Source organism: Varanus komodoensis, unplaced genomic scaffold (genome assembly GCF_004798865.1).
Source record: "Varanus komodoensis strain SLA01 unplaced genomic scaffold, ASM479886v1 scaffold2, whole genome shotgun sequence".
NCBI classification, from domain to species: domain Eukaryota; kingdom Metazoa; phylum Chordata; class Lepidosauria; order Squamata; family Varanidae; genus Varanus; species Varanus komodoensis.
The window spans coordinates 57,445,035-57,457,618 of record NW_025335568.1 but is presented as its reverse complement, the minus strand read 5'-3'; the positions used below and the strand labels follow the sequence as shown (position 1 = coordinate 57,457,618).

General features: G+C 42.8%; 1 protein-coding gene across 3 annotated transcripts in view; it reads right to left on the bottom strand.

Moving 5' to 3' along the window:
* Positions 1–12,584, bottom strand: part of EPAS1 (endothelial PAS domain protein 1) — a 170,637-nt gene that overhangs the window by 28,305 nt on the left and 129,748 nt on the right. For all 3 annotated transcript variants that reach the window (XM_044429686.1, XM_044429684.1, XM_044429685.1), the window contains one exon: positions 4,891–4,997. In XM_044429686.1, the coding sequence (XP_044285621.1) occupies positions 4,891–4,997 (107 nt within the window). The remainder of the gene's footprint in view (positions 1–4,890; positions 4,998–12,584) is intronic.

Sequence of the window (12,584 nt, the reverse complement as noted above, 5' to 3'; positions counted from 1 at the left end):
ATGGAGTAGCCTTCATAGTCAATAAAAGAGTAGGAAAAGCAGTACTGGGATACAATCTCCAAAATGACAGAATGATCTCAGTTCAAATCCAAAGCAAACCATTCAACATCACAGTAGTCCAAGTCTATGCCCCAACCACTGGTGCTGAAGAGGCTGAAGTTGACCGGTTCTATGAAGGCCTAATACACCTTCTAGAATTAACACCAAAAAATGATGTCCTTATTATCATGGGGGATTGGAATGCTAAAGTAGGAAGCCAAAAGATAACCGGAATAACAGGCAAGTCTGGGCTTGGAGTACAAAATGAAGCAGGGCACAGGCTGGTAGAATTTTGTCAAGAGAATACGATGGTCATAGCAAACACTCTTTTCCAACAACCCAGGAGACGACTCTACACATGGACATCACCAGACGGTCAACACAGAAATCAGATTAACTATGTGCTCTGCAGCCAAAGATGGAGCTCTATACAGTCAGTAAAAACTAGACTAGGAGCTGACTGTGGCTCCGATCATGAACTTCTCGTTGCAAAATTTAGGCTTAAATTGAAGAAAGTAGGGAAAAGCACTAGGCCACTCAGGTATGACCTAAATCATATTTCTGATGAATAAACAGTAGAGGTGACAAATAGATTTAAGGAATTCGATCTGATAGAGTGCCTGAAGAACTATGGATGGAGGTTCGCAACATTGTACAAGAGGTAGCAACTAAAACCATCCCAAAGAAAAAGAAATGCAAGAAAGCAAAATGGCTGTCTGAGGAAGCTTTACAAATAGCTGAGGAAGAAGGGAAGCGAAAGGCAAGGGAGAAAAAGAAAGATACAAACAATTGAATGCAGAATTCCAGAGAATAGCTAGAAGAGATAAGAATGCCTTCTTAAATGAACAGTGCAAAGAAATAGAAGAAAACAATAGGATAGGGAGGACCAGAGATCTCTTCAAGAAAATTGGAGATATGAAGAGAATGTTTCATGCAAAGATGGGCATGATAAAGGACCAAAATGGCAGGGACCTAACAGAGGCAGAAGAGATTAAGAAGAGGTGGCAAGATTACACAGAAGAACTATACAAGAAAGAGCTTAACGTCCCTGACAACCACAATGGGGTGGTCACTGACCTCAAGCCAGACATCCTGGAATGTGAAGTCAAATGGGCCTTAGGAAGTCTGAGCAACAACAAAGCTAGTGGAGGTGACAGTATTCCAGCTGAGCTATTCAAAATCTTAAAAGACGACGCAGTAAAAGCGCTACACTCAATATGCCAGCAAATTTGGAAAACTCAACAGTGGCCACAGGATTGGAAAAGGTCAGTTTACATTCCAATCCCAAAGAAGGGCAATGCCAAAGAATGTTCAAACTACTACACCATTGCACTCATTTCACATAGTAGCAAAGTTATGCTCAAAATCCTACAAGCTAGGCTCCAGCAGTATGAGGACCGAGAACTACCAGAAGTACAGGTAGGATATCGAAGAGGGAGAGGAACTAGAAATCAAATTGCCAACATACGCTGGATCATGCAGAAAGCTAAGGAGTTCCAGAAAAACATCTACTTCTGCTTCATTGACTATGCTAAAGCCTTTGATTGTCTGGATCACAACAAATTGTGGCAAGTACTTAAAGAGATGGGAGTACCAGACCATCTTATTTGTCTCTTGAGAAACCTATATGCGGGTCAAGAAGCAACAGTGAGAACTGGACACGGAACCACTGATTGGTTCAAAATTGAGAAAGGAGTTCGGCAAGGCTGTATACTGTCGCCCTGCCTATTTAACTTATATGCAGAGCACATCATGAGAAAGGCGGGGCTAGATGAATCACCAGCTGGAATTAAGATTGCTGGGAGAAATATCAACAACATCAGATATGCAGATAATACCACTCTAATGGCAGAAAGTGAAGAGGAACTAAAGAGCCTCTTGATGCGGGTGAAGGAGGAGAGTACAAAAGTTGGCTTGAAACTCAACATTAAGAAAACTAAGATAATGGCATCCGGTCCTCTCACTTCCTGGCAAATAGATGGGGAAGAAATGGAGGTAGGAACAGATTTTATTTTCCCGGGCTCCAAGATCACCACAGATGGGGACTGCAGCCAAGAAATTAAAAGACGCTTGCTCCTGGGGAGGAAAGCCATGGCAAATCTAGACAGCATATTAAAAAGCAGAGACATCACCCTGCCAACGAAAGTGCATATAGTCAAGGCTATGGTTTTCCCAGTTGCAATATATGATGACTGTGAAAGCTGGACCATAAGGAAGGCTGAGCGCCAAAGGATGGAGGCCTTTGAATTGTGGTGCTGGAGGAGACTCCTGCGAGTCCCTTGGACCACAAGGAGATCAAACCGGTCAGTCCTAGAGGAGATCAACCCTGACTGCTCTTTAGAAGGCCAGATCCTGAAGATGAAACCCAAATACTTTGGCCACCTAATGAGAAGGAAGGACTCCCTGGAGAAGAGCCTAATGCTGGGAACAATAGATGGCAAAAGAAGAAGGGGACGACAGAGGATGAGGTGGCTAGATGGAGTCACTGAAGCAGTTGGTGTGAGCTTAAGTGGACTCTGGGGGATGGTGGGGGACAGGAAGGCCTGGAGGAATGTTGTCCATGGGGTCGCGATGGATTAAGCTATGATTCAACGCAGAGCATATCCAGATTAGAATTAAATCTATTTTTACCCTTTTTTCTCTCTTCCCTCCTCCATTTCCTCTCCTCCCTCCCTTATTTCAGAAATCAATGATATCCAAAGATTCCACATTTCCCCTCAATTCCAAATAAATCACCTATCCATCATCCATTTTTTCATGTAATTTAAAAGTACATAGTAAATTTGTTTGTTGCTAAAACTATGCATGCACAACAGCTGGAAAGCAAAACCAAAATCCAATTAATGTGGCTTCCTTTTGTCAGTTTGGTACCCTACACCAAATATTTAACATGGCCACATAAAAACTTGGCCTTCTATAATTTTCTGTAATTCCCTTGCTAGATGGTTAACACAAGGACTACACAATGTGAAGCTCACAGGCACTGAGGTGTTCCCAGACATCTTTGACACTTTTAAAATGTTTATATCATTGTTACATTTATATACCACCCTTCTCCCTTCAAGGAACTCAAGGCAGCTTACATGATTGTTCCCCTCTCCATTTTATCCTTACAACAAAGTAGCTTGGGTTGAGATTAGCTCAGGCTGGGAGTCCCTGACTGGCCCAGAGTCACTCAGGGAACTTCCTTGCTGAGTCGGGACCAGAATCCACATCTCCCAAGTCTCAGACCAACCCACTAACCACTATTCCATACTGGTTTGCACTTGCTTGAACTTGTACACTTCCCGCTTAAAAAAAACCAAACCAAACCCCAGTACATTTTCTTACAAGCATCTGGGATTATCCCAAAACAGGTTTCTGTTGCTGATGAAAACTGTGGGTACAAAGGAATTGTTTAATCTATTGGAGTTCTGTCTTGTACTCAAGACAAGTAAACTCTTTAGGGCAGTTTACTTATTCTTTGCCGTGACTTCCATAGTGGTAGTGTCCAGGACAATCTGGCGCATTGCCAAATGTGTCCATGGCCCACAAAGTGTGTATACCCTTGCTTTAATAGAATCTACAGCCCTTTTCTTCTGCACATTTAAAAAAATGGCTCCAAGGTCCACTAATACACAAACCTGATTTCCTTATTACCCATTACCTGTCAGCTGTTGCTTGACCTTTCCTTGCTAATTTATGGTTCTGTTAGGCCCCCATGAGTTCCTTTGCCCTTTGTTGCAAAGGAACAATTCCAAAGAAACTCTGTGGGGAAAACGTCTCTTTTACCTGATAAGTGTTAGTATTTGTTGTATGTGCATTTCATACTCTTTTCAAGGAGTTCAGAGTAGTTATATACAAGGTATTTCCTGTTACAGCAAAAGTTCCCTAATATGAAGTGAAAGCAGCAAAGACCTTTGTGGTGCCTTAAGGATTAACAGTTTGATTGCAGCATGAACTTTTGCAGCCTAAAACCCACTGTATTAGATGCATGGACTGTTACCAATCGATGTGTGTGTGTGTGTGTGTGTGTGTGTGTGCGCGCGTGCGCGCGTGTGCATGAGAGAGAGAGAGAGAGAGAGAATATATGAGTATGTGAAAGAGGAAAAGAGAGACAGACAGACAGAAACAGATGTTCTACTGCCCCACATTACTCTCCGCTACTATCTTCTCCTCCCATGAAGCCTTGCTCTGACAGGTCCTTCCTCAGAGTGAGGCCCTGTGGGTAAAGGGTCACCAAGAGTTCCTGTGCCACCACAAGGGGGCAGGGTTCTTGCAGCAAGGCACCAGGTGCATTGAAGAACTGGATTGTCCACTGCATTTGCCACAGTGGGAAAGCAGTTGGCAGGGCTCCCTGGAGCACCTGCCTGCGCTGATGCACCGTCTGAGTCATCTGTCATTTTCAGGGCGGAGCACAGGCCGGAATGACAACAGGTGGTAGTGGCTGGTGGTGGCTCTCTTGAAAATGTCAGGGAAGCCCTCTCCTCTCCCACTCAGCCCTTAGTCTGAGATAAGGGATTCACCGTGCCTCATGGGAGGATGGCCATGGTGTGGTTAGGTGGGTTTCTCTAAATCCAAAATGTTTTAATATTAGACTTCTGCCTCCCTTGACATATGGATTCACTCCCACCCTGAATTTCATCGAATGCAATGAGAAAACACCACCTAGGGAGTTGTGTAGCAGTGCCACGAAAAGCCAGGGCCTATACAGAATGATTGTCACTGAAAGGCACTTTTCACTGACCTCCATGCAACACGGCCTTTGTGAGAGGTGGGCTGATGGTGGTTAATATCAATTATTCATATTGTCCACAGGGTAAATACACAATGCATGCTTCTTCCGTATACATGCTTCAGAGTGTGACTTACAGTTCTGATGGCTTTTGGTCATATTCTCAGAGTCCAATGCATGGTAGAATTCATAGGCAGAACGGCCCAGCAGTTCCTCAGGATGGAATCCAACTAACTCAGTTATCCTTGATTATAAAAAATAGCATTTTCATTAGGTACTGGATTTTGCATTTTTAAAATTATTTTAATCGCACTTACATTGAATAGCACCCTGCCCCCAAGTTAAGGAAAAATGACCATACAAGAAAAATGTTATTTATTACATTAAGGCTGCAGCTCTAAGCAAGCTTGTTTGAATCTCACTTCCAAATAAGCAAGTTTATTTAGCCAGGATTTATTTCCCATCCTGGAGTGAAGGTGCTGTCCATGGGGTTCTCATGCGGTTCCCATTCAGGCCGTGACCAGCTGCAGACTTGATGTGCTTCAACAAGTTGGCTGATCCGATCATATCAAACCACACCCTGATAAGAGTAGCGATTTGCAGAATACTACTTCTGAGAGGGGCGGCTCCTCTTGGCGTGCACTCCCATGTCATGACCACATGGACTCTGAGTCAGAGAAGGAAGAGGAGGCAGCAAAGGGAGCCTGGAACGAGGGGCTCTGAGATAAGAGAAGCGGAGGCACTTATTTCAAGGCCATTCTCCCCAAGTGCTCAGGCAGGCACTGAGGATAACTAAGAGGTATGGCTGCCAGCTGGGGGCTTGGGAGAGGAGCTCTCAGAGCCGGACAAAGCGAGCATGACTCTTGACCCCATGACACAGCATCAGGGAAGGACAGCTAGCCAACTAGAGGGTTGAAGTACACAGAAAAGGCGTGCTCACTTTGAAAGAGGTTGGGCCCAGACGTACTTAAAAAGAGGGTTTCCAAAAGTAGTTTGGGGTCAACAAAGTGCTCTGTGCATGCTCAGGGAAACATTCTGTGGTGAACGAGTTTATTGGGCATACTTTCATGAATAAAAAGCTTTTGCAAAGGAATGGTCTGTTACCTTGAATGCACAAAGGGACAAAAACTGCAGCTCATGACACCCCAAATTTGGCTGCAAAGAATAGCAAGATTTGGCTCTACACTCTGAATTCTCACTGAGGACAATGGAAGCAGAGCATGGAGATCTCATCAGGGTCAGGCCTTGTACAGCTACCTAAAAATTTTGTGCTACGGATAGGATGCAAACTGCCCACTTACACATCAAGTCTGATGCATCAATGAGACACAGTGAAGCTCTTGTACTGTATCCTTACTCATTTCTAAAATGTCAAGGCAAGTCACTAATCAAGCTACAATATAAATCACAATGTGTAATTTTATTACAGGGAAAGGGATGTGACTCAGGGTAGAGCACTTGCATTGCTTGCAGATGGTCCCAAGCTCAATCCTGATATCCCCAGGTAAGGCTGGGATGCTTCTGTCTGAAAAACCAGAGAGGTGCTATAAAATATACTGACACGTGGTTCAGTGACTGGCTTGATATAATGGATTGACTTGACACAGGACCACTTTGTTCCAATCAAACAGAGAGCATCTAGTTTGCAACAGAACTGCTTCAGAAGTGGTCAGTTGGCAATTGCTTCTGTCAGAATGAAGCCAAAAACAGACCGTATTTCCTGGACGACGAATCACAGAATAGTGGAAGAGGCCAGATAACCATTGGGTCCAATCCACAGCTCAGGGCAGGGCACCAAGTTAAACCATCTCCCTCAGATGGCCATCCAGTTGCATCTTGAATGCCTCTAGTGTGGGAGAGCCCACAAGCTCCCTAGGCAATGAGTTCCATTGTCCTACTGCTCTAACAATCAGGAAATTCCTGACATCTACCTAGAATCTGGCTTCCTGTAAGTGGTCTGTGAACAGTTCTCTCTGTGCAAATGCGGACATGTTACATACAAACATTACACTGTGGGCAGCTCTGGAAATGACTTGAGAAAATCTAGAAACCTTAAAAAAATATCTAGTTATGCACCCACAATTCCCTTTCTCTTCCAGATCTCCCTGCGTTTCTGGCTGCTTTGATGTTTGCCTTGGTCAGCTGCCCCCATTCTGGTGCCCTTCAGGGGCTATGGACTTCAAATCCAATCCAGTCAGGATTTCTGGCAGTTGTAGCCTGAAACATGTGGATGGTGCCAGGTTGGGGAAGACTGGTCTAGATGCATCTAAATGTGGCCAGAGTTTGAAAGGGTCCTGCAACACACCTCTCTGTGGGCACTCACATTCCATTAACTACTGCACAATATATACATAAAATATAAATCTATAGGACACACATGCATATGCATTGTTGGATAACTGGAGCATCAAGTACTGACATTCCTGTTTGAAGGGACTATCAATGACATTATAAGACAGACCTTTCATGTCACTTTCATTCCAAGCCTATGGTGTCATGGTGTCAATCCACATGATCAGCTATCAAGCACTGACTAATCCAAGCACAAGCATTTGTAAAGTGCATAAAACTGGACTGCAGTTGCTTCTGATTCTGTAAAGATACTTACTAGTGAATTAGGTCTTAAGAGCTAAGCAACAGAGAGGGCTTATGATCAAGGGTAAGCATGCAAGATAAATCGAGCAGAAACAGACACTAATCCTGCTTTCACTTTTGTTGTTGCTGTTAGTCGCAAAGTCGTGTCCGACCCATCGCGACCCCATGGACAACATTCCTCCAGGCCTTCCTGTCCTCTACCATCCCCCGGAGTCCACTTAAGCTCACACCAACTGCTTCAGTGACTCCATCTAGCCACCTCATCCTCTGTCGTACCCTTCTTCTTTTGCCATCTATTGTTCCCAGCATTAGACCATTTCAAAGATATGCTCCCAATATTTTAGCCATGGTTAAGGGATAAAGGTGGACTCTGGGCTCACCTAGTCCTTTCTTTCCCTCCCTTGTTATATGCAAATACCCTCTTACTGTATTCTGAACTAATCATGGTGTAGTGTTATATCTGCATCAATTTTAACCATGGTTAGATTTAACCGGAGTTTGCAAACCTTTGCAAAGCAACTTGCATTAATAAATTAATATTAGTGCATATGTAAGACAGCATAGAAAACACATCTTCTGTGCTGAGTTCTGAAAAGAAAGGAGAGACGGAATTTGCAAATAAGGTGTTGGGGAGGAAGCACACCGGTGCAGACTGGCTCTAACCTCTTAATCATGGTCCAAAGATCAGGAAATGCTATATCCTCATTGGACCAGCTATTAACCTACAGCTCTAACTGATTTGGAACAAAGAAGAAAAATCTAATGAACTTTTGACTTTTGCCTCTTTGGGATTTCCACACTTTCTAGAGTTTGACTTTCTCAACTAGCATTTATAGTCAGGAATTAGCTCATTGCTTCTGGTATTTCCTTTACTAAAACATTAAACAAACAAATGCTAGGCATGATATAAAAATTGTGTCCCCCCCCCCAACTTCCCACAAGAGTTAGCTGCTATACTTATGCAATAACATTTCCTAACATAAATTCTATGAACTTTTTCACACACTGACTCTGTTTCTTGCGTCACCAATGTACAAGCAAGTACTGGGTTACAAGTAAATGGCACTGTGAAGACTTAGCCTCCAAAAATTTTGTTTACAGAGGTAACTGGGAAAGAAAGAAAAAAGCCCTATTATGGCCAGCATGTATACTTCCCGAAGTTATTACTGCACATTGTCATTAAAAACCTCTTCTCAGAATTTGAGGATAACCTTGTTATACTTTGTATAGTTGTGATCATATCTAAGTCAAGAGTTCCTATCACATCAGCTGTATAATGTAATTGGGTGGTATTTTTAATTAAACCCCAGCAAAACTAAAAGGCTGCATACAATGTGTGTGCCATTTCCCCCAAGGCCCCTATCTTGAACTTCATTCCTCGTGATTGACATTAACCTTACAAAGCCAGGAAATCGAGCCTTACATTGAGCAGGCAGCCCCCTCTGCCTGCAAGCACGTAACTTCCATCATCTCCAAAAACACTGTCGCAACAACATTCTCGTAAGGATTTTGACTCCTGTGCGGCTGTGAAAAGGACTGGCTCTTCTTTCTCCCCACCTTCACCATTTTCTGAGGTGCTGAATTTTTTAGTCATATATGGACTATATTACAGGTGTATCAACAAAAGTAAGATGTTACTCTACATTCTATTTACTAGGAGCATAGCCATGTGCCTTTTTATGTGCTACATTTTCTATACCTACAGTGCTAATAAGGTGTAATAATGAATGACCGAGGTCTTAGAAAGTAGGTTTGTCACTTGGCTTAAAATGGGACCAGGGGGGCATCTAAAGTAGAGGGATGGCAGGTGCTGACGGAGGAAGAACACAAGTGGGTATGGCGGGGAATCCTCCGCTACTTGCATCCACTGGAATGTACAGGTGCCTGTGATACACTGTAAGATACAGATTGGGACATTTCCTTGTTTAGCCACAGAGCTGGTTTAAGGCAGCAAGCTGAACACTGGGCCCGTGGCCCAATCCATCTCTTCAAAGTTCCCCTGGGTAGGACAGTACTGAAACAGGAAAATTCAGATTATATGAACTTGATGGATTTTCTGCCCTCTTTTGGTAAGAAGTGGGCAGAATCAGCATTTTTGCAGGCTTATGTCTCTAAGAGTGATCATAATTTGTTCGTATTTTCTTAACCACAAACGAAATTTGTGCAAATCAGCACTGAAAAACTATGCAGCTCTAGTGAGATTTATACATCGTCAGCCAATTTGTACTAATCATTAGTGCTGTGCCAAAGTTCAATGGAATCTGTCCCTCTGTTACTCACAGACTTCCTCATGTGTTCAGCTCTGCCTTAGAAAGCAAGCTGATCTGAGAGGAAGTCTCCAAATACTTGCAAAACGAAGGCTGCACAACTGCCAACCTTCTACATCTTATGCAGCACAAAGGTTGCTGCGTGTGATGTGGAAAAGGGATGCTACTTGCGCAGCAGTTGCAGGGTGGAACTGAATTCAAGGTGAGTGCTGCTTGAACACTGGGCATGCTCTCTAAGAACTTGGTCTCAGCATCACGACAAAGCAGTCCCGGGTCTGGGAAGCTGTGCCCAGGGAATCTGACAAATTCCATCCCTGCAACAGATTCCTCATACAGCCCTTCAAATTGTAACATGTGCAAATTTCATTAGTGGCTAAAAATGCACAAATTACAATCCATCTTAGGGACAGAAGTCCATGAGTTGGCTCAACTTGCACATACCAAGTTGTTCCCAGTGCAGGCCTAGCAAACTGGTCTCTAGAGTGCTCAATCATGAAAATCCATCAGAATTTCACACGTTCCTACCTCAAGCAGCCATTCCCACTTATCTTAGCTCTAACACTTTCCCTCGATCGCTGATTGTTTTGTACTGTCCCAGTTGTTGCTTTTTTTCCATTCTAAAAGGCTGAAATGCCTCGCCTAAGGCTTAGGTCCTGGCAGTAGGAGCTTTAAGCAAAAATGTGACAGTATTTTGGCCCAAATCTTTTGTCTTTGGTACACCTTTTACTTCAATACGCTCACTGAAGAGCTCTCTGAATTTGAATTTGGCACTTAGGCTTAAAGACGTTCACTATCCTTGTTTAAAGGGAGACCTAGAAATGTTAACGAGTCAATGCAATAGGTTTAACTTTGCAAGCTTACATCAGATCAACTATAGCTCTGTGTTGAGTGTTCATTTTATGTTTATCCTGAATTTTATGTAAGCCCTCCTGAGGTGTTAAGCGATGGGACTGCATACAAAAACTCTAAATAAATAAATAAATAAATAAATAAATTTGTCATGGCAAAATCCATGAAGGTCCTGAACTACAACAAAGACATATTTCTTGTAGCAACTCTCAAAATATGTCATTTGTCAAAGTGGGAGCTTCCAGCTCTAACTTGGTTAAATTAGCAGTAAATTCCACCAATTTAACAGGGACTTACTTCCAAGTAAGGATGCTGAGGACTGCAGTTGATCCTCAAGAGCCTACTTCATTGTACACACAATGCACAAACAGACAGTGCAAGTGAGATCTAAACATGGACATGCTGTATGACTGTTTAGTGCCAAGTTTGTATGAGTTCACTCCTAAATTCATTGAATCCTGTTTCTACACTGAGATGTTACTTAAAGAAAACAAACAAAAAATAACTCCACAAACATTAATTTATAAATGTAGATTGCTGAACACATTTTCTCACTAAATACATATTTCTGATATATTTTGTCTGAATACATTGCACACATTTCTGAAGTTATTTTAACATAATGTATGTTGGTACAATTTTTGGAGATACAAATTCTTAATGTATTTTGGTACAATTTTGGAGATATTGTAGAAAATTTGGAGATGGCAAAAATGCAAAAGATAAATATGTTCTGGTCTGCCCATTAGTCTGGGGGTGAAGATCAGCTTACTTCAGTGTGAAATGCACAAGCATCAAATTTCTGAAGCATTCCTACTGGGTTGCTGCAATAAAATGTTGCACTACAGAATGTGCCTTCAGGGTTCAAGCCAACCAGCCTGGCTTCTTTCAGGGTATGCCATTCCAATCCTACCCAATCTTTCCAACAGTCAGCCACTATGTTCAGGCTCCACTGGGCTGTCCCTGAATCCCCACAACCACATTTCCTTTCTCCTTTCTTCTAAAGGCCCCTTGTATTTCTGCAACCGAAGCTTTCCTCCCAGCCTGCTAATACCCCCCTCCTTTGACTGGACAGGGCCGTTTTGGCTTCCTAAGATCCATACTTGGAGAATGAGTTTGCTGTGCTGTTGAGCTCTTTGCTGGGGGTTTAGGGCTGCTGCTATTAATAAAGCCAGTTAGAACATGTGAATTTAAACCAATTCAGGCTTTATTGGGCTATTCCCATGTTACAATTTTCAGATGCACAAATTGCTTGCATACCAGCAGACAAGGGCTGTAGATTTATTATGGTGTATGGATTTGACTGTGCTTTTGAAAAATATTTATTTTTTTCTCCAGGTAAGTAGCTAATCTGAGATACTACAAACACTGTACCATGTACTCTTCACAGTCTCCTCACAAGATCCTTTTGGAGCAACCATTTTATGGCACAGTGTGGAGGGGAAAAAATGAAAGATCTTTTGTTGAATATATTCAAGATAAAACAGGGTGGGAAAAATCTAGTGTAGTTTTAAGATTGTTGTAATTACTCTTTGTATCTTGTAAGAAGCAGAGAGACATGCACTCTGAACATGCACTATATGTACATAGCACATAGTTAAACTCTAGAATTCACTTCCACAAGATGTAGTGTAGCCACCATTGGGCCAACTTTAAAAGGGGATGAGACAAACCGATAGAAGACAAGGCTCCTAGTCCTGAGCCTAGGCTACTCCTCCTGGTGGCTCTATGCTACTTCCAGTACCAGAAGCAATATGCCTACCAGTCGCACTCATTCCAGTTGCACCACCTGCTTCCTATGGGTGGGCTGGCCACTGGGATAGGCCCTGCAGCTGATCCAGCAGGGCTCCTCTTCTTCACATGTGGTTTGAACATGTTGCATTTAACAAGGTTTTAAAAAAATGTACCCCAGCTGCTGTCTGAGGGTGAGAATCATCAGGATTTCAGCAGGTCTACAGCAGGAATCGAACCCTTTCCTATCCTGCTGTGGTCTTGAAGAAAAACCCTTCTCTGAAGTTCCTATTTGCTTTGGAAAGAAATCCCCCCCCCCCCACAGGTGCCAGTGGGAAAATGTATTTACAGCACAATTCTAAACATGTTTATTCAGGACTAGGATCCTT